This window comes from Salmo trutta, chromosome 25, assembly GCF_901001165.1.
Source record: "Salmo trutta chromosome 25, fSalTru1.1, whole genome shotgun sequence".
NCBI classification, from domain to species: domain Eukaryota; kingdom Metazoa; phylum Chordata; class Actinopteri; order Salmoniformes; family Salmonidae; genus Salmo; species Salmo trutta.
In genome coordinates this window covers 27,255,378-27,274,073 of record NC_042981.1, presented here as the reverse complement: position 1 = coordinate 27,274,073, position 18,696 = coordinate 27,255,378, and the positions used below count along the sequence as shown (strand labels likewise).

The following is an 18,696-nucleotide window of genomic DNA, read 5'->3' as shown; positions in this document are numbered from 1 at the left end:
ACAAGGAGAACATGTGCTCCTAAGTAGAAATGTACAAGCACACAAATAAATCTAGGACAGTGGTTCCCAAACTTTTTATAGTCCCGTACTCCTTCAAAACATTCAACCTCCAGCTGCGTACCCCCTCTAGCACCAGGGTCAGCACTCAAATGTTTTTTTGCCATCATTGTAAGCCTGCCACACACACACACACACACACATTTATTAAAACATAATGACTGCGAGTTGTCATCACAACCCGGCTCATGGGAAGTGACAAAGAGCTCTTAAAAGACAAAGGCACAAATAATCAATACTTCTGCTCTTTATTTAACCATCATACATATAAAACCTAATTTGTTCATCAAATTGTGAATAACTCACCACAGGTTAATGAGAAGGGTGTGCTTGAAAGGATGCACATTGTGGCTTGCGAAAGTATTTATCGCCTTGGCATTTTTTTCTATTCTGTTGCCTTACAACCTGGAATTAAAATTGATGTTTTGTGGGGTTTGTATCATTTGATTTACACAACATTCCTAACACTTTGAAATATTTGTGAAACAAAAAAAAAGACAAAAAAAACAGAAAACTTGAGCGTGCTTAACTATTCACCCTCCCAAAGTCAATATTTTGTAGAGCCACCTTCTGTAGCAATTACAGCTGCAAGTCTCTTGGGGTATGTCTCTATAAGCTTGGCACATCTAGCCGCTGGGATTTTTGCCCATTCTTCAAGGCAAAACTGCTCCAGCTCATTCAAGTTGGATGGGTTCCGCTCGTGTAGAGCAATCTTTAAGTCATACCACAGATTCTCAATTGGATTGAGGTCTGGGCATTGACTAGGCCATTCCAAGACATTTAAACATTTCCCCTTAATCCACTTGAGTGTTGCTTTAGCAGTATGCTTAGGGTCATTGGCCTGCTGGAAGGTGAATCTCCTTCCCAGTCTCAAATCTCTGGAAGACTGAAACAGGTTTCCCCTCAATAATTTCCCTGTATTTAGCACCAACCCTCCAATTCTGACCCGTTTCCCAGTCCCTGCCGATGAAAAACATCCCCACGGCATGATGCTGCCACCACGCTTCACTGTGGGGATGGTGTTCTCAGGGTGAGGTGGTGTTGGGTTTGCGCCAGACATAGTGTTTCCCTTGATGGCCAAAAAGGCTACATTTTAGTCTCATCTAACCAGAGTACCTTCATCCATATGGTTGGGGAGTCTCCCACATGCCTTTTGGCGAACACCAAACGTGTTTGCTTATTTTTTTCTTAAAGCAATGGCTTTTTCTGGCCACTCTTCCGTAAAGCCCAGCTCTGTGGAGTGTACGGCTTAAACTGGTCCTATGGACAAACACTTCAATCTCTGCTGTGGAGCTTTGCAGCTCCTTCAGGGTTATCTTTGGCCTCTTTGTGATTTGCTGTTTAGGGCAAGTTTCTCCAAAACAAGTGATACCACAAAAAAAATAAAAGGACCCTTCTATACCATTTACGTCAAATATTCTAAAAAGAAAACTTCTAATTTAAAAAGGCATTTTTTTCTGCCATTCTCAATCCTAAAAATGACTGAAAAATCTAGCAGAATGACTGCAATTGAATAAATCAATGGGAAATCATAGTAGTCACAAACCACAGTTGGGTCACCTGCTACTGTCCTCCCTTCCACTGGCATACTGGTATGTTCAGCTGAAGAGTGTGAAAATTATTTATTTCAACCAGCATCCTCACCCACTGAACACCGGACATTCATGGATGTTGAAAAGTAGTTAAGTCCGCCCTGGCCTTTATTTCAATGTCCACAGTCGTAGACTTTGTCTGAACCAATAACAGTTCATGTTTCACAAGTTCGGACAGCACAGTACTGTAGTGTCCAGTAGAGCAGTGGTTCTAGGACACCTGGGGGTACTTGGCCTTTTCACAAGGGGTACTTGACAAGACTCGAGAGACCATAAGCTTACTGGTAAAATGCGCACGAGTGTGTTTTCTGGGCAGAGAGCAATTCAGTTGGTGGTAACAGTAACTGAAAAAGGTTGGGAACCATTGCAGTAGAGCACACTAAAGTAATGTACACTGTGTTGACTATACTCTACTGCACTGTACTCTATTGAGCTGTCCAAACAGGCATATATGATTGAATAAATTGTGTTCTTGTTAAAATTGCCTGGGTGTCAAATAATACCCAAATATGCAAAGGAGGATACTGCATATTTCTACCATTGTACCTAATCAGGACACATCATCATAAAGAGAACGACATTCATATCCATAATTACGCATTTCTGTGTAGTACAGATCAGGGACCCATGTCTTCATTCTGTTACAGGGTGTTGATCCACTTCACTTACTGTAGTTCAATAACCAAAATAGATGTTTTTCTACCCCAAGGTGTCACGTCACAGCCGACACCCCATTCTTTCTGCAGACATCTTTGAATCTTAATTTGGAGTAGATATTTAACAGAGCTTTTGGAAAACTTGGTCACAAACAGTCTGAGATTTTATCATCCTTCTGGTACCAAACTTCACATCTGCATTGTTCCAAGTAAACGTGTTTTTGGAAAATGTTCAGTCTAAACTTCATGAATTTGCCCCTATTCAAACCCCATAATGGTTAATGTGCCAGTTTCTAGTTGATAAGAAGAGGAAATATTGGCACAAGGTTTTTTGCCACATCTCTTTGTTGAATAAGATTTGCTTATCTGTTGAGTAAAATGAGCTTATTGGATACCTCATTTGAAAGTACTTCATCCATATTGCACATGATACCAGCGGTAAAAGCAACTAGAGGCTTTCAAGGCTAACAATATGAACCAAAGTTGCTCAATAACAAGAGCTGGGAGTAAAAGGGCATGATTGGGCATAGGACAATGTACTCAATGGAAGAATTCACATTTTGAATACAAGGTCACACAGACACACAAAGAAACCATAATATATATACGTGCAAAAGCCAACACTGATTAGCAAGGGGCTGGGCCACAAACCCTTTCAGGACCAAACCGGAGCAGCCACCGTAACATTTACTTCACCAGGAAACACCCTAGGCGGGACAACTGGAGCTGTGAAAGTAAACACCTCTTAAGCAGAAAAGAACACTAAGGCAGTGTGGACAGGATGGGTGGGGTAAATCGCATCATGCTTGCCTGCTTGCTTTCAGCCCTAGCTATGTTTTAGACTGGAGGGTGAAAAAGTTTCCCAGTACAACAGGAGCCATGTCCCAGCATGGAAATGAGCCCAGAAGACAAAGCCCTCTCGGGCCATTGGCTCTCCGGAATCCAGCCACTGGCTAGCTGGAGCTCCTGCTTTGGCAGGAACAGACATTGTGGCCTCTGTGTCAGGAACCCTTTATAAACTATCAGTCCTCAAGGAGAGAAAACAGAACATGACAAACCAGCCTTTAAGGGCACACTACACCTGACCTGTATCTGTAATATGTGTCAGTAATACCGTCTTCCGAAATAACAGCAGTAAACTTATTTTTAGTCTTCAAGAATATATCCTACTGAAATATTAGCATAGGCCAAAACATGCAGAATTTAAGTCTTGCAAATAAACCCAACAGACAGAGATACTGAGAGGGAGACATTGATAAGAACAAGCCATTACATTCCTCAGTATCCAGGTTAAGCCATGAGGTTTACTGCAGCGCCTCTCTGAAGCCAGAGGCTGATAAGGTATCTCAGCAGTCAGCCCTGTGGGTGCCAACAAATAGAACCACCACCCCTTCAAGCCATATCTGGAATAAGACTCACAAGAGAAGGCTGCCATTCACACCCCACACACACACACACACACACCTAACTGACCAATCACTACTGGGTTGTATTAATTACGCCGAATCTGTTGCAAAACGTTTCTTAAACGGTGGCAAACGGGGGAAGAACCTAACTGAATTTGTCCAATAGAAACTCTTGTTTTAGTTGCAAAACTTCTTTGGGCTAATAATTACAACCCTAATGTAAGGAAATGGACCAGGGGTCTGGACGTATATCGCCTACTGCAAAAATACCTCATATGGCTGCAACATAAGGAGAGCATTTACCAAATGTCATGCAATACAGATTTTGTAGATGGCCCCTGTCAACACAAGTCGCTGGGTAATGAATAAGAGCACTTGGGGGACTTTATCCAGTTAAAATGTTAGACATGACAAGCAGAGATCATCTTAAATACTGGAGTAGCCTAGCTAGTTAAACACAAACGTCAAGGATCACTCATTCTTCACAACAGCTACAGATGGTGGGAGAGAAATGCACACTGATGTGAGGCTCACAACAATCATTGTATTAGACAATTAGAGATCACATAAGCCCAACAACCATTTAGGTGCAGATGACTGGAAAAATTCAAAACAGTCATCCCTCCACCCATTAAAACAGTGTAATGCTGTGAATGTAACCAGCTTGCTAATGAAACTATTCTACAGATAAAGTAGTAATTTCCTTCACCCACAAAACTGCCTACAATGGGTGTTTTGGGCCATGCTTAATATGAGAACAGGCTCTGTTCTAAGCAAAACTCCCCTAGCTAGTATTGCATAAGGCCTAGCCCCTAGGCTAATCAGTTCTGTTTCAAGGTGATGAAATGTTCCGTCTCTGCTAGAATGCCTTCCATGTCCTTGCGCGTAAGTTTGCAAGCAGCACTTGTGGTTAGATATTGTTCTGCTATTATCTTACTAACCATAATGCGAATGTATTATCTATACTGAACAAAAACAAATGCAACAATTAAAGATTTTACTGAGCAACTGTGCATAAGGAAATAAGTCCATTTAAATAAATTAATTAGGCCCCAATCTATGGATTTCATTTGACTGGGAATACAGATATGCAAAAAAGGTAGGAGCATGGATCAGTAAACCAGTTAGTATCTGGTGTGACCACCATTTGCCTCATGCAGCGCAACATCTTCGCATAAAGTTGATCAGGCGGTTGATTGTGGCCTGTGGAGTGTTGTCCCACTCGTCTTCAATAGCTGTGCGAAGTTGCTGGATATTGGCAGGAACATGCTGTCGTACACGTTGATCCAGAGCATCCCTAACAAGCTCAATGGGTGACATGTCTGGTGAATATGCAGGTCATGGAAGAACTGGGACATTTTCAGCTTCCATGCGACGTGGGGCCGTGCATTATCATGCTGAAACATGAGGTGGTGGCAGAGATGAATGGCATGAATGGGCCTCAGGATCACTTCACAGTCTCTCTGTGCATTCAAATTGCCATTGATAAAATGCAACTGTGTTTGTTGTCTGTAGCTTTTGCCTGTCCATACCCCCACCATGGGATACTCGGTTCACATTAGCAAACCGCTCGCCCACACGATGCCATACATGTGGTCTGCGGTTATGAGGCTGGTTGGAAATAGTGACAAAGTAAATAAAACGACGTTGGAGAGAGCTTATGGTAGAGACATTAACAATAAATTCCCTGGTAACAGCTCTGGTGGACATTCATGCAGTCAGAATGCCAGTTGCACACGCCCTCAAAACATGAGATATGTGGCATTGTGTTGAGTGACAAAAGTGCATATTTTAGTGGTCTTTTGTACCCAACACAAGGTGCACTTGTGTAGTGATAATGCCATTTAAATCACCTTGATATGCCACACCTGTCTGGTGGATCACATATTGGCAAAGGAGAAATGCAAACTAATTTTAGCACATTTGAGAGAAGCTTTTTGTGAGTTTGGAACATTTCTGGGTTATTTTGTTTCAGCTCATGAAACAAGGAACCAACACTTTACATGTTGCGTTTATATATTTGTTCATTGTAACTTGCTAGCAACGTACATCTGAATGGTGGACACGATACTGACTGGAGGGATTTGGTAAGGCCTTGCTTTGGATACTAACTGGCTAGTTACAAAGCCGTACTGTCATTATTTAACTAGGGGCCCACATGTTTGTGGGTAGTTAATGGATAACTAACCACTCCGGCTTTTCCAGTGAAGCCTACCTTACTTTAGCCACAAACGAAGTACGCCATCTTTTTTGGGTCAGGGCGTTTAGCTAGCTAAGTAGTTTGCTGTCCAAGGTAAGCTAGCTAGCCAGCCAGCAATAAATGAAGTGATTAACGTTACGTTAGTTAGGCAGTTCCATCTGTGTCAACGTGCTACAAATCATGACACTTGCGGGAAAACTTGTCTGGTCAGTGAGTGACGTCTCGATACGCACGGACATAGTTATTATATTTTAAACAGGTGAAATGCTGGAAACAATAATTTGTAGTTTACAAATAACGTTCCCAAAACAGCTACTAACCCAGGAGTACAGCACCTGAGAAGCCAATCCCAACAAAAAGGCCTCGCCTTTAAAGTCATCCAGCCCTCTGTCCTGAAATCTGACCCGCTCTTGCGTCCCGATTTTCCGGCAGTGCGTTGGGGCTAGTGCAAGGCCCAGATTACTGTTTCATCTAAGCAAAGCCTTGCGTGACTAGCTCGTTTTAAAAATAAATAATAATGTATGAGAAAATGCAATGTACATACCCTGAGGTGTTTTAGTGCCGCAGTTTCCTAAATGTTGAAATTAAATGGAGAGTTCCCCAGAGCAGCACAACTCAATGCTGCCTGTGTATCTTGTTTCGCGGGGGCGGGTCGATATGTCTCAGCACACCGGGTATAATAAAATGAAGAGAGGACTGGAGATGAGGATATAGAAAAGGCAGGGCCTTCTTCTCTGATAGGGGTTTTGAAGCAACGTGGGTGTTTAAAATGTTGGCCCCTCCCTTGTGCCGCTCCATGTTAATAATAGACACTTAGAAAATATAAAAATGTTTTATTTAAATATTACAGATTAACATTGAAAACAAATACTACAAATATCTAACAAGGTCATTGAATATCATTATAGAAGATAGTCAAACAGCATCACTCATAAGTCCACAAGCTTCCTTAAAATTCCTCTCTCCTCACCATCTCATCGCCCCCTTCCCACCCTTTGACATCCCTTTCCTCATCTGACTCATTCTTCCTCTGTCTCCATGGACACAGGCTCTCCTATGACCTGCAGCTCTGCTTCATAGTGTCTCTTCAGGCCCTTCAGATAGATGCGCAGGCTGTCAGGGTCCAGCCTGGAGTTCCTGGCTGTCTGCAGGAGCCGAGTGGCCAGGTGGTACACTGCTCTCTGCCGTTGCGTTTCCGAATCACTGTGGTGCTTGGCCTGAGTTAGGGTAGGAGGAAGACGACAGGTTGACGGACAAGCAGGGACTACAGAGAATAAGATGATGGATAGTAAGTTAGATCTAAATAATGATACTGGAAAAGCATGGCCTACTGGAAAAGCATACCAAGAGCTGTTGGCTGACTTTAGAGCTAATCGCCTTTGCTTCTTGGATTATGGTTAAAGGCAGTGCAGTCATCTCTGCAGCCCTCAGACCTGCAAGTTGAACATTACAGTAAACCTTTTACAATTAAGGTGAATGATTGAGATTGGACAATGTTAAGTGTCTGATTGTATTTCCTTACCGTAGTTTCTTTCCTCAGAGCTTCCACGGCTCAGCAGGAAGGTATAGATGACACGCTCTGTACCTGTGTCACCAGTGCGGGTGTGCTGAACCTCCATGTGCTGGTTTTCCACATTGGGGTACAATGTCTCCAGCTCACATAGTTCCAGGAAGTGTGTGGCGAACAGCGTGAACGCCTGGGACCAGCAGGTAAACAGCTGAGCACACATATTTATCTTATGATAGATTGTGAACTGAGCAGTGCAAGTAACAGGAAGTCAAAGAAAAGAAAGGCCTCCATGATTCATACACAAAATCCAATTAATCATATATTGTTTCAGACAGGAGAGAGGTACTGTGCTAGTTGGCCACACCGTACCTACCCTGAGGCTAAGGAGGAATTCGCAGACAGAGTGACAGATGCCGACACCCTCCTCAGCACTAGTACCACGCCCAAGTTCGTCTATAATAATGAGAGACCTATCACTCACATTATGGATTAAATATGAGACCTTGGGAGTACAAAGAAATTAATCAGAATTACTTTGCGGTATTTCGAAAATACATACAAAACCACTGAGTGGCAAATATGTATGGGAAATGTACCTCCTTCATTTCCACCATAAAGGTTGAGGAGTTTGTCTCAAAGTCATCATCCACCCCGATTCTGGTGAAAATCTGGTCAGCAATGCGGAAGGAGGCATACTCAGCAGGGACAAAGGAACCTAGGAAAGATCAGATTCATTATATAAGTAGCCTGTGAATAAGCCTTTTGAATGGTTACAACACTGAAAATGAAGTTAATTATATAACTACATTCCATTTTAAATTAATTTTATGTTTTCTCCACCCACCTATCTGAGCCATGATCTGGCACAGCGCCACCTGTTTGAGGTAGGTGGACTTGCCGCTCATGTTGGGCCCAGTGATGATGACAAAGTTGCTGCCCTCAGAGATGTAGCTGTTGTTGGACACGGGCTGCTGGCCAACGATGCGCTCCAGAATGGGGTGACGACCCTGCTTGATGGCCAGTGTGTCTGTGAACTCAGGACGCACTGCAGGCACAGAGAAGGAAAACAACTTTAGGAAGAACACAATACAATTCAAATTCATAATTACATGGTTGGTAAATAAATGTTTTACTTGGTGTTGAATTGCTGTGGATGACATTCAGTTGGGTGTTATTTTATTACACATTTTATGAGAAAGTTCAAAACACTTCTAGCATGCAGTCGAAACATACATCTACAGTAGTCATGTCTTGCAGAAAGATTGGTCTGGTCAAATACAGTAATGGTTTCGTGACCAGGGTAATCTGAGAGTGAGATGACTGAGACAGAGAAGGCCGGCAGTCAGCACGTGTCTCTCCAGAGATCCTGTTTCAGACAGCTGTGGGCCATTGGTCACCACCCACATGGTTATGGGAGCTGCTGCCCAGACAACTTAAGCTAGCAGGACAACCAATGTTAAATAGAGAGCAGATCACAGCAGCCTCTTTGTCACTTATAGAGGAGAACAGAGGGTGCTGCTGCTGACACACTATTTACTCATGCTGCTATGACTGGCTGCTATGTGAGATGGATGAGTGGGTGGGTTTCTTCAGATACTGTCTAGACTCAGAGCGAGGTCAAACCACTCCAGGGATAGCTTGAATCTGACTGGATCATATAGTTAGCGTGAACTATGAATTTGAGCAACACATACTTTTTGCAGATATGTAGGGAGGAAATTAATAATTGATTACATTTAACTTTCTTGCTTGACTTACCATAGTCTGAGATGGTGCATGCATTGGCTAGTGACAGCAGCATGTCTAGCATGGACACAGCATCGGACAGTTTGTAAAGACAGTGGATATGCTCATGAACTGTATTCAGCAGCTGACACACCACCCTGGAAAGAGAAAGGTGGAAACAGGACAAAATGATTTACAATGTCAAACCAAACTCAATAGCCCCATCTACTGGGTAAACAATAGTAAGTCAATCCAACTTCCCTCAGTTATATTTTATGACACATGATCATAACAGAAATAAAGGGTAGGTTTGACAGATCAAAGCAAAGAATATATTTTTCTGTACACATTATACACTGAAAATGTAGCCTGATAATTGTGAGACTGAAGCTGTTCTTTACTCACACATAGGACATGTGAAATATTTCCCTCAGGGCCTCATCACAGCGATCATTCATCTTCATCAGGTCTGCTGTGGTGAAGCTGTAGTTGTTCTTGTGCTTCGTCACCTGAGGAAAGTGTGAATAAAACACAGCAAGAATGTGAAAATATATTACCATGGAGAATACCGAACAAGTTTTAGTGTAATATAGAGCCAAAGCAATTCTGACAGGTACAGCCATTTTAAACAATGAACATGAAGCTATATGACACTTTGTAATGGGTTTCTCTCACTTAATGCTCTGTATAATCCATTCACCATTGCCACAGTCCAGCATTGACAGATACAGAGGTATTCATCAAATAAGTTATTACCTTGATGAAGTCAGCTGGGAGTTCCCCATCAGGTAAAGCTACCCCCTCCAGTTTCATCTGGATGAAGAAGCCTCGAGCTGTGCTGAAGCTGGTGCGTATCGGCAAGGCATACTTCTCCCCCACCTGGTCAACCAGCTCTGTGCATCAACATCGTTCATTATGTAATTCCCACCAGGAAAGATTGACTGTAGGCTACACATAACACATCAGAGACTGTTTGAAATCAATTAGGGATAATCCGATAAGAGATTATACATTTGCATATCCCTTTAAAACATCATAACCATCTAGTGAACACCTGCAATGTCATCCACAATCTCAGTGTAGGCTCGCCGGGCGATGTCCAGGAACTCGTTGATGTTGGGGCGCACAGCGTAGCACTTCTGTGTGCGCATGTTGAGGCTCCCCTTCATGTAGCTGGTGTCATCATTAATCACTGACTTGATCTGCTCGAGGATCATGTCAAACCTGAGAACATAACAGGATCAATGGAGGCAATGTGCCTGAGAAGTGTTCCATCCAGAGGCTTGTTAATGGAAAACCCAATCCCTTCAGTGATTATGTACCTGTTGTCTTCCAGTGAGCTGCTGTAAGCCTTCAGCAGAGCAGTGTTACAGTTCTTCAGCACCATCTGTTTACACAATACTGGTAATAAAAAGGCACATGGTACAACAACAGTAATGATTTTGAATATATTATAAGGACACCGAGCACTTACCCTCAGTGGTGGTACCAACTCCAGAGTATGCTTCAGCTGAATCACATGTGTAATCTTTGACTCTGCAACTTGAACCTTCATTGAGAGGAAAATTGACAGATTCTAACATTACTCACTGTTCCATCATTATGGCTCTGACAACTCTTTTATCTTCAGGAAACCATATAAAAAAATCTATATGTACCGTTTCCTGCTTGGGGATCTGGACAAGAACAGAGAGCAGTTGGTCTATATCCAGAAAATGTCCAATGGCTGCAGTCACAGTAGAAATGAGCAAAGGAAATACACAAGTTCACACTAATCTGTACAGAATTGTCAATCAATATTGAAAACCTATCACTGTAATATAAGGTAGTGCAGTTAGTAGCTGTTACTAACCGTTCTTTAAGCCAAAGAAGAGCTCCTCGTCCTGTAACAGCTCTTGAATGGTGTCTAGACGTATGTTTATGGTATCGACATCCAGCAAGGGCTCTAGAATGTTAGAGCGCAGCCTCCTTCCCCCACCAGGGGTTTTGGTGTAGTTCAGCACCCCTAACAGGGTATGTTCACTCCTGCACACACACACACAAATGTACACACACACTGGATGTCACATACTCTCTTGATGTATTGACCATGTTTGAAATACTGATAAGTGAGACAGTTTCACATCCTTCTGCCACGTCACCATACCTGTGGTCCCTGTTGTTGACAACCAGCTCCAGGTTAGTGGCAGACGTTGAGTCGATCATGGCAGTATGCTCACTCCCTTTGAAGCTTACTTTCAGTGACTTTGGTGCATAGATGGAGTTCTGAATGAACTCAAAGTATTTCAGTAAAGCAGCCGCAGCTGCCAGGCAATAGTATCTGGGGATGAACACTGCAGTTTACTGGACAGGTTATTCTGCCTGATTGATTATTATTATGAAGTGACAGACTATTATTGTTGTGCTCTCTGAGCCCAGTGACATACTTAGCTTGCACCTCCATAATAACAGTGCTGTACTCTGGTGCAGACAGTTGCTGGATGTATTCCAGCCCTTTTCTCTCATTGAAGTACTTTCTCTGGATTGCAGTGAAAGCTACTGACTGAAACATAAAGAAGGTTAGGCAACAAATAACACATAAGACAAAAGTCTCACTTCAGCAGTATAGACAGACCACCTTGACTCAGTACCTGAAAGTTTTCTGTGATTAGGCTGTATAGCTTGGTCCCTTTGCCTTTCTCACTGGCAGTGTCTGGCATTAGTATCTCGAGTGGCACCAGTATGTGAAGCTTGGTGATAACCTGGTAGTGGATCAGACAAGTTTAACGCTCCTTTAGTGCTTTCAGTACACTGAGATAACCATGCACTTAGCTAAGCTGCATGGAGATGGATTTGCCTGTCTCTCCCTGTTCTGAGATACTGAAAACAGTAAACCAATTCAGCCTGTTTGTTTATTATGTTCTACCTTGGCATAGGTCCCAGTGTCTGCAAACTGATAGAGGACCAGCTCTGGGCATTTCAGGTTGATACTGGCCATGCCAATCTCCCCCCTGGCCAACCCACGCCCTTCTACCACCGCCACAATCACAGAGGCAGCAGTGGCCGATATCACGGAGGAGCAGCTAGTGGTCACTGCAGGAATGGAGAGAGCGGAATAATTCAATTCTCAAACTGAGACAGCCCAGTGAAAAACAACTCAGTTGCGTGTGTCTGTATGGCTTTACCAGAGGGTTCAGTCTGTGGCGTCCATGCAGGATGTATGCCTAGAGCCCCAGCTAAGCCTGGGGTCCTCCCCAGTCTGGGGGTCCCCCCCATGAGTCTGGGGGTCCCACAGAATGAGGAGCCACTGGATGGTGGGACAGATGAACTTGTCCTTCCCCCTCTGAAGCTGTGAGTCACTTGACCAGAGTCAAAGAAAGAGGCCATCAACTTGTAGACTACAACTCAATCTAAATAAGCCTACCTGGCTAAGTGCTTTGTAGCCTAGATAATGAAACATATGAACTTGTATATAAGCCTTATTTAGAGAATTTAGCAGTCCTCAACTTTGCCAACATGATTTCCATTTCATCAGAATCGTTAGTTTTGCTATCTAGCATGCTTGTTTACATAGCTAACGTTAAATAGTTTCTGTAGGCCTACCTCTTGTGAGCAGCCCTGCAGATGTTGATCCACGGCTGAGTGACACAGGCCCACTTTGTTTGCCTCGATGATCCAAAGGTGACAGCACCGAGCTTCTTCCGGAGTCCGTGGTGTTGCCAGGTGTCAACTCCTCTGTGCTACTTCGAAGCATTTAAAGAGTTTTGATGGTGATTCGGCACACAAATTTAGAGAAATTATAATAAATGTAGGACACGTCAGTTTGTTAACCTCAAGGAAGCCCTCGTTTGTAACTTTCCCGCCACGTCAGGTCAATGGGCGCGAGTCAGCTAACTTGTTCAGCGCGCGAGCGTAATACCAGGCACAGTTCACACACTAAGCTGCATCTGTAATTGCAAAGCAAACATTAATGATGCTTTCACAACAACTGGGATCTTGGGGGAAAAAAACCTAGGTCAAATCATCTCGCCATTGATACTCAGGTCAGAAAGTCGGGAGTTCTCGACTTGGAATTCCGAGTTGGATGACTGTTCAAAATATTTTCCCCAGTCGGAACTAGTTCATTTCCGAGTTTCCAGTTGTCCTGAACGCACTGAGGTCGGAGATGACCGAGTTCCCAGTTGATTTGAACGCAGCAGTAGACCAGACCCAGCTGCTATATCACGTTGGTATCTATGGGAGAGCCTCTGAGCACCCCCCCTGTCAGCCACCCTGATAGCCCTCCTGACAACCCCCCCCACACACACTGAGGACATACACAAGACACAGATTGTACTCCTCATGGACTCAAATGGGAAATTTATACAAGAAAAAAAACGTTTTCCCAAACACAGTGTGTCTAAACTCTGGTGTCCAAACACCCAACACGCCCTAGACATTCTGTCTGAGGACCAACTAGGTTCCAGCCACATAATAATACACACAGGCACAAACGACCTGAGAACACAGCAGGAAAGGCACTGAAAGGAGTGACTGAAAAAGCTTCTTCTACTTTCCCCAATGTACAAGTGGTTATCTCGACCCTGCTACCACGAAAAGACTTCCATCCTGCCACAATACAGCCGGGTAAACGCACATATTTCCCGTGACTGTGCCTCAAAACCAAATGTTTTCCTGGCCCACCACTCCACCCTGGACTTGAACAGCCTCTATGACCAGGTCCACCTATACAAGGCAGCAGTGCCCACCTTCGCCCGGACTCTAAAGGACATCGCTCTCAAACGTAGCCCCAACACTTCACATAGGAGCAACAGATCAATAGACACCCCGCCCAGACCAGCGAGAAACTCTCCCAGACCTGCGGGACCCCCCCTGGACCTACACATAGAGGACCCACGCCGAGAGGACTTACATCCAGACCACAACACCACCAGCCACATACACACCCCCACCCCAACCAATCAACACCCCCCAAGTCAACCATGCCCACACCCCATTTAGGCCCCCTCAGATCAGACCTATGCCCCTCCTGCCCACCCCATGCACCCCACCCCCGCAAAGAGGGCCTCAACATGGAAGTCACACATGCGCACACAGGCCCAACACCCACTCTTACACTAGCCCAGTCCTTCTCAAATAGTGGGGCGCGCCCCCCTGGGGGGGCTCGGAGCGATGCCAGGGGGGGCGCGTGACCCCGGGGAACACGCTTTTTTTTGCCGCGTAGTAGTTTTTTTTTTAACCGAACAAGAGCACACAGCAGGAGATATGAAGTGCAGATAACAAACCCTTAAGAGACACCATGGAAAAATATTTAACAGGGATGAGAAGAAAGGCGGAGAGAGACGGAGATAATGAGACAAACGTAAGTCTCCCGAAAGCTAAGACGAGGAAATATGACGACGCGTATGTCGCGCTTGGCTTCACTGTGACTACGGTGGGAGACGAGGAAAGACCGGTATGTTTACTGTGTCTAAAAATGTTGGCAGCGGACTGCGTGAAGCCAAATAAATTAAGGCGTCACTTAAAGACATTACACCCCAATCACGCTGATAAGCCGCTTGAGTTTTTTTCAGCGAAAACGTGCCGAATATTGTCAACAATCGTCCCGCTTTGTGAATGCTACTTCAGTAAACCAGCGAGCACTGTTAGCATCATATAAGGTGGCGTACCAAATTGCTCAGTGCAAAAAACCCCACTCCATAGCAGAGGAGCTGATACTGCCTGCAGCATTAGACATGGTCTCTGTCATGCTGGATGACGCAAGTGCTGCAAAAATAAAAACTATCCCTCTGTCCAATGACACTGTCGCCAGACGTATAAATGACATTGCTAACGATATTAAGAACAGCTGGTAGATAAACTCAAAGACAAACGTTTTGCCTTACAGTTCGATGAAGCAACTGACAGCAACAAAGACTGTTTGTTTATCGCTTATGTACGTTTTGACATGACAAACTCCCTGTGTGAGGATCTACTTTTTTGTAAATATGTCAGAGACAGAGCCACAGCTGAAGAGCTATTCAAAATGCTGGACTGCTTCCTGACTGAGAATTGGCTAAAGTGGGAGAACTGCATTGGTGTTTGCAGTGATGGTGCACAGACCATGGCAGGGATGAGAAAAGGACTTCGGGCACTCATCAAGAAGGCCTCACCTAATGCTGAGTGGACACACTGTGTTATACACAGAGAAGCACTGGCATCAAGGCACCTTTCCTCTGAATTAAGTGAGGTTATGACTGACATTGTAGGTGTAGTCAATTTTATAAAGACCAGACCACTAAAAACAAGAGTCTTCTCTGCTATCTGTGAGGAGATGGGAGCTGAACATCAAGCTGTGCTGTTTCACAGTGAAGCAAGGTGGCTGTCACGAGGAAAAGTCTTGTCCCGAGTTTTTGAGCTCAGAGAGCAGATAAGAATGTTTTTGGAGCAGGAGCACAAGTATGACATCACAGAAAAATGTAGTGATGAGAACTTCCTGGCAAAACTGGCCTACCTGAGTGACATATTTGGAAAGCTAAATGAACTAAATCTACAGCTTCAAGGGAAAGATAAACACCTCCCTCAGGTCACAGACAAGATCAGCTCTTTCACTCGAAAGCTTGCAATGTGGGGCAGGCGACTTGATGAAGGAAATACTGATTCATTCGAGAACCTGCATGAATTTGTTGACACTACTGACTATGATGCCACCTCAGTGATTCCATATATTAAGGAGCATATTTAATCACTGATGGGATTCTTTAAAAAGTACTTCCCTGAAAACAGTTCCCAATATGACTGGGTGAGAGATCCTTTCAATGCACCAGCTCCAACTGGTTTCAGCTCTGCAGAGGAGGACCAGTTCATTGATATGACGTCTGACTCCACATTGAGACTGAGGTTCACATCACAGACACTGAGTGAATTCTGGCTGAGTGTAGAGAGGCAGTATCCACTCTTAGGGCAGAGGGCCATGGGCATTCTTCTTCCTTTTGCAACATCTTATCTTTGTGAGACTGGCTTCTCTGCTGTTGCTGCACTGAAGACCAAGTACAGGTCCCAGCTAAACATTGAGCAGGAGCTGAGAGTTGCAGTATCATGCTTCAAACCCCGCTTCGAAAAGCTGTGCTCTGCAAAACGTGCTCATTGTAGCCATTAATCCTGACTTCCTCATTTTGATAAAAAAAAAAAATCAGCACAAATTGTTTTATTCATTTTTGTTTTATAGGTCAAAATGTTTCATATATTGTGCTCCTGAGTTAATGTTGCTGATCAATTTGAATTTATTATTATTTATTGATTATATTTAATTTTATTTTTCAGTATCAAATGGGCAAAAAATGTTTACAGTTTAAATAAGGGTTTAATTTTTTTTAAATTTCAGGCAAATTGATGCACTTGAAGTCTTTTCTGTTACAAACTAAAAAAAACAATGTTAATAAAGTTATTCTTTGTTGTAAGTTGATCTATATTTCTTTCTTTTTTCTTTTTCTTTAATGTTAATAAGGATACAATGTTATGCAGAGGTGTACTTATAACAATTTTATAGACAAATGATACTATTTACAGTCGCGGCGGAGAGTTGGGGGGGGCGCGAAATGTTTACTTCTTCCTAGGGGGGGCGTAACAGAAAATAATTGAGAAGCACTGCACTAGCCCAAGCCAATGGCATGTACCAGATGCTCAGCAGGCTCTGCTCACACTTACTGGCCTGAGGCCAAACCACACGACCAACAACATTGGACACTTTATGGAACACAAAGCCTTCACTATCTCATCCTAGAATATACAAGGCCTGAGGTCATCTGCCTTTGGCCTAAAGAGCAGGAACCTGGACTTCACCAAAGAAATACAGACATTGTCATCCTGCAAGAAACCTGATATAGAGGAGACGGACCCACTGGTTGCCCTCTAGGTTACAGAGAGCTGGTAGTCCCATCCACCAAACTACCAGGTGTGAAACAGGGAAGGGACTCAGGGGGTATGCTAATTTGGTATAGAGCAGACCTAACTCACTCCATTAAATTAATCAAAACAGGAACATTTTACATTTGGCTAGAAATTCAAAAGGAAATTATCTTAACAGAGAAAAATGTCCTCCTGTGTGCTAACTATATCCCCCCACTAGAATCCCCATACTTTAATGAAGACAGCTTCTCCATCCTGGAGGGGGAAATCAATCATTTCCAGGCCTAGGGACATGTACTAGTCTGTGGCGACCTAAATGCCAGAACTGGACGAGAACCCGACACCCTCACCACACAGGGGGACAAACACCTGCCTGCAGGTGACAGCATTCCCTCCCCCATATGCCCCCCTAGGCACAACTATGACAACATAACCAACAAAAACGAGTCACAACTCCTGCAGCTCTGTCGCATGCTGGGTATGTACATAGTCAATGGTAGGCAAAGGAACCAAGTAACATTAAGAAATGCTATATATAGAAGGAATGCAGTTTGGAAACCTACCAAAAAACAATTAGGCAACAACAAATTCAATCTCTTTTAGACAATTTCCTGGGTAAAACGTTCCACTGTAATAGTGAAGGTGTAAACTTGGCAGTAGAAAATCTTAACAGTATATTTGACCTCTCAGCTTCTCTATCAAATCTAACAATGACAAATGGTTTGATGAAGAATGCAAAAATCAAAGAAAGAAATTGAGAAACCTGTCCAACCAAAAACATAGAGACCTGGAAAATCTGAGTCTACGCCTTCACTATGGTGAATCGCTAAAACAATACAGAAAAAGAAGGAACAGCACGTCAGAAATCAGCTCAATGTAATTGAAGAATCCATAGACTCTAACCACTTCTGGGAAAATTGGAAAACACTAAAAAAAACAACAACTCAAAGAATTATCTATCCAAAATGGAGATGTATGGGTTAACCACTTCTCCAATCTTTTTCGCTCTATAACAAAGAGCAAAGAGCAAAAACGTATACATGATCAAATACAAATCTTAGAATCAACTATTAAAGACTACCAGAACCCACGGGATTCTCCAATTACCTTGAATGAGCTACAGGACAAAATAAAAACCCTCCAACCCAAAAAGGCATGTGGTGTTGATGGTATTCTCAATGAAATGATCAAATATTCAGACAACAAATTCCAATTGGCTATACTAAAACTCTTTAACATCATCCTTAGCTCTGGCATCTTCCCCAATATTTGGAACCAAGGACTGATCACCCCAATCCACAAAAGTGGAGACAAATTTGACCCCAATAACTACCGTGGGATACGCGTCAACAGCAACCTTGTGAAAATCCTCTGCATTATCATTAACAGCAGACTCGTACATTTCCTCAGTGAAAACAATGTACTGAGCACATATCAAATTGGCTTTTTTACCAAATTACGGTACAACAGACCATGTATTCACCCTGCACACCCTAATTGATAAACAAACAAACCAAAACAAAGGCAATGTCTTCTCATGCTTTGTTGATTTCAAAAAAGCCTTCGACTCAATTTGGCATGAGGGTCTGCTATACAAATTGATGGAAAGTGGTGTTGGGGGTAAAACATATGACATTATAAAATCCATGTACACAAACAACAAGTGTGCGGTTAAAATAGGCAA

General features: G+C 43.3%; 2 protein-coding genes across 8 annotated transcripts in view; both read right to left on the bottom strand.

Annotated features, from left to right (window-relative positions):
- Positions 1 to 6,613, bottom strand: part of ktn1 (kinectin 1) — a 36,499-nt gene extending 29,886 nt beyond the window's left edge. Inside the window, exon 1 of one of the 3 annotated variants that reach the window (XM_029713451.1) lies at positions 6,456 to 6,613. Coding sequence is in view for 2 of the 3 variants with exons in the window: in XM_029713450.1 (XP_029569310.1) it covers positions 6,232 to 6,290 (59 nt within the window). In the remaining variant the exon portion in view is untranslated. Of the gene's footprint in view, positions 1 to 6,231; positions 6,362 to 6,455 lie in introns of those variants that run through there. The other 2 variants (XM_029713450.1, XM_029713452.1) reach the window with 2 other exon arrangements.
- A 114-nt stretch (positions 6,614 to 6,727) lies between these two features.
- Positions 6,728 to 13,402, bottom strand: LOC115162291 (mutS protein homolog 4). Of its 5 annotated transcripts, XM_029713455.1 has the most exons (21): positions 12,957 to 13,401; positions 12,729 to 12,865; positions 12,311 to 12,484; positions 12,052 to 12,218; positions 11,777 to 11,887; positions 11,573 to 11,688; positions 11,293 to 11,466; positions 10,999 to 11,171; positions 10,805 to 10,872; positions 10,621 to 10,695; positions 10,469 to 10,533; positions 10,201 to 10,370; positions 9,903 to 10,039; positions 9,552 to 9,655; positions 9,180 to 9,304; positions 8,266 to 8,466; positions 8,018 to 8,136; positions 7,795 to 7,923; positions 7,434 to 7,629; positions 7,256 to 7,344; positions 6,728 to 7,128 (listed from the first exon to the last, which is right to left on the bottom strand). In XM_029713455.1, the coding sequence occupies exons 3-21, from the start codon at positions 12,399 to 12,401 to the stop codon at positions 6,931 to 6,933; spliced, it is 2,508 nt and encodes an 835-aa protein (XP_029569315.1). In that variant the 5' UTR covers positions 12,402 to 12,484; positions 12,729 to 12,865; positions 12,957 to 13,401; the 3' UTR covers positions 6,728 to 6,930. The 5 variants fall into 5 exon arrangements, 3 of the variants coding, with proteins under 3 accessions (XP_029569315.1, XP_029569313.1, XP_029569314.1); XM_029713453.1 differs by having other exon boundaries at positions 12,729 to 13,402; XM_029713454.1 differs by having other exon boundaries at positions 7,434 to 7,608; positions 12,729 to 13,401.
- Positions 13,403 to 18,696: the final 5,294 nt, after the last annotated feature.

Excerpts from the sequence above, each read along its gene's own strand:
- LOC115162291 (XM_029713453.1), bottom strand. The coding sequence starts at position 12,879 with ATGCTTCGAAGTAGCACAGAGGAGTTGACACCTGGCAACACCACGGAC. Across the intron at positions 12,219-12,310 it reads GCCACAGACTGAACCCTCTG|TGACCACTAGCTGCTCCTCC; the intron begins GTAAAGCCATAC and ends CCATTCCTGCAG. Across the intron at positions 9,305-9,551 it reads ATATTTCACATGTCCTATGT|GGTGGTGTGTCAGCTGCTGA; the intron begins GTGAGTAAAGAA and ends TTCTCTTTCCAG.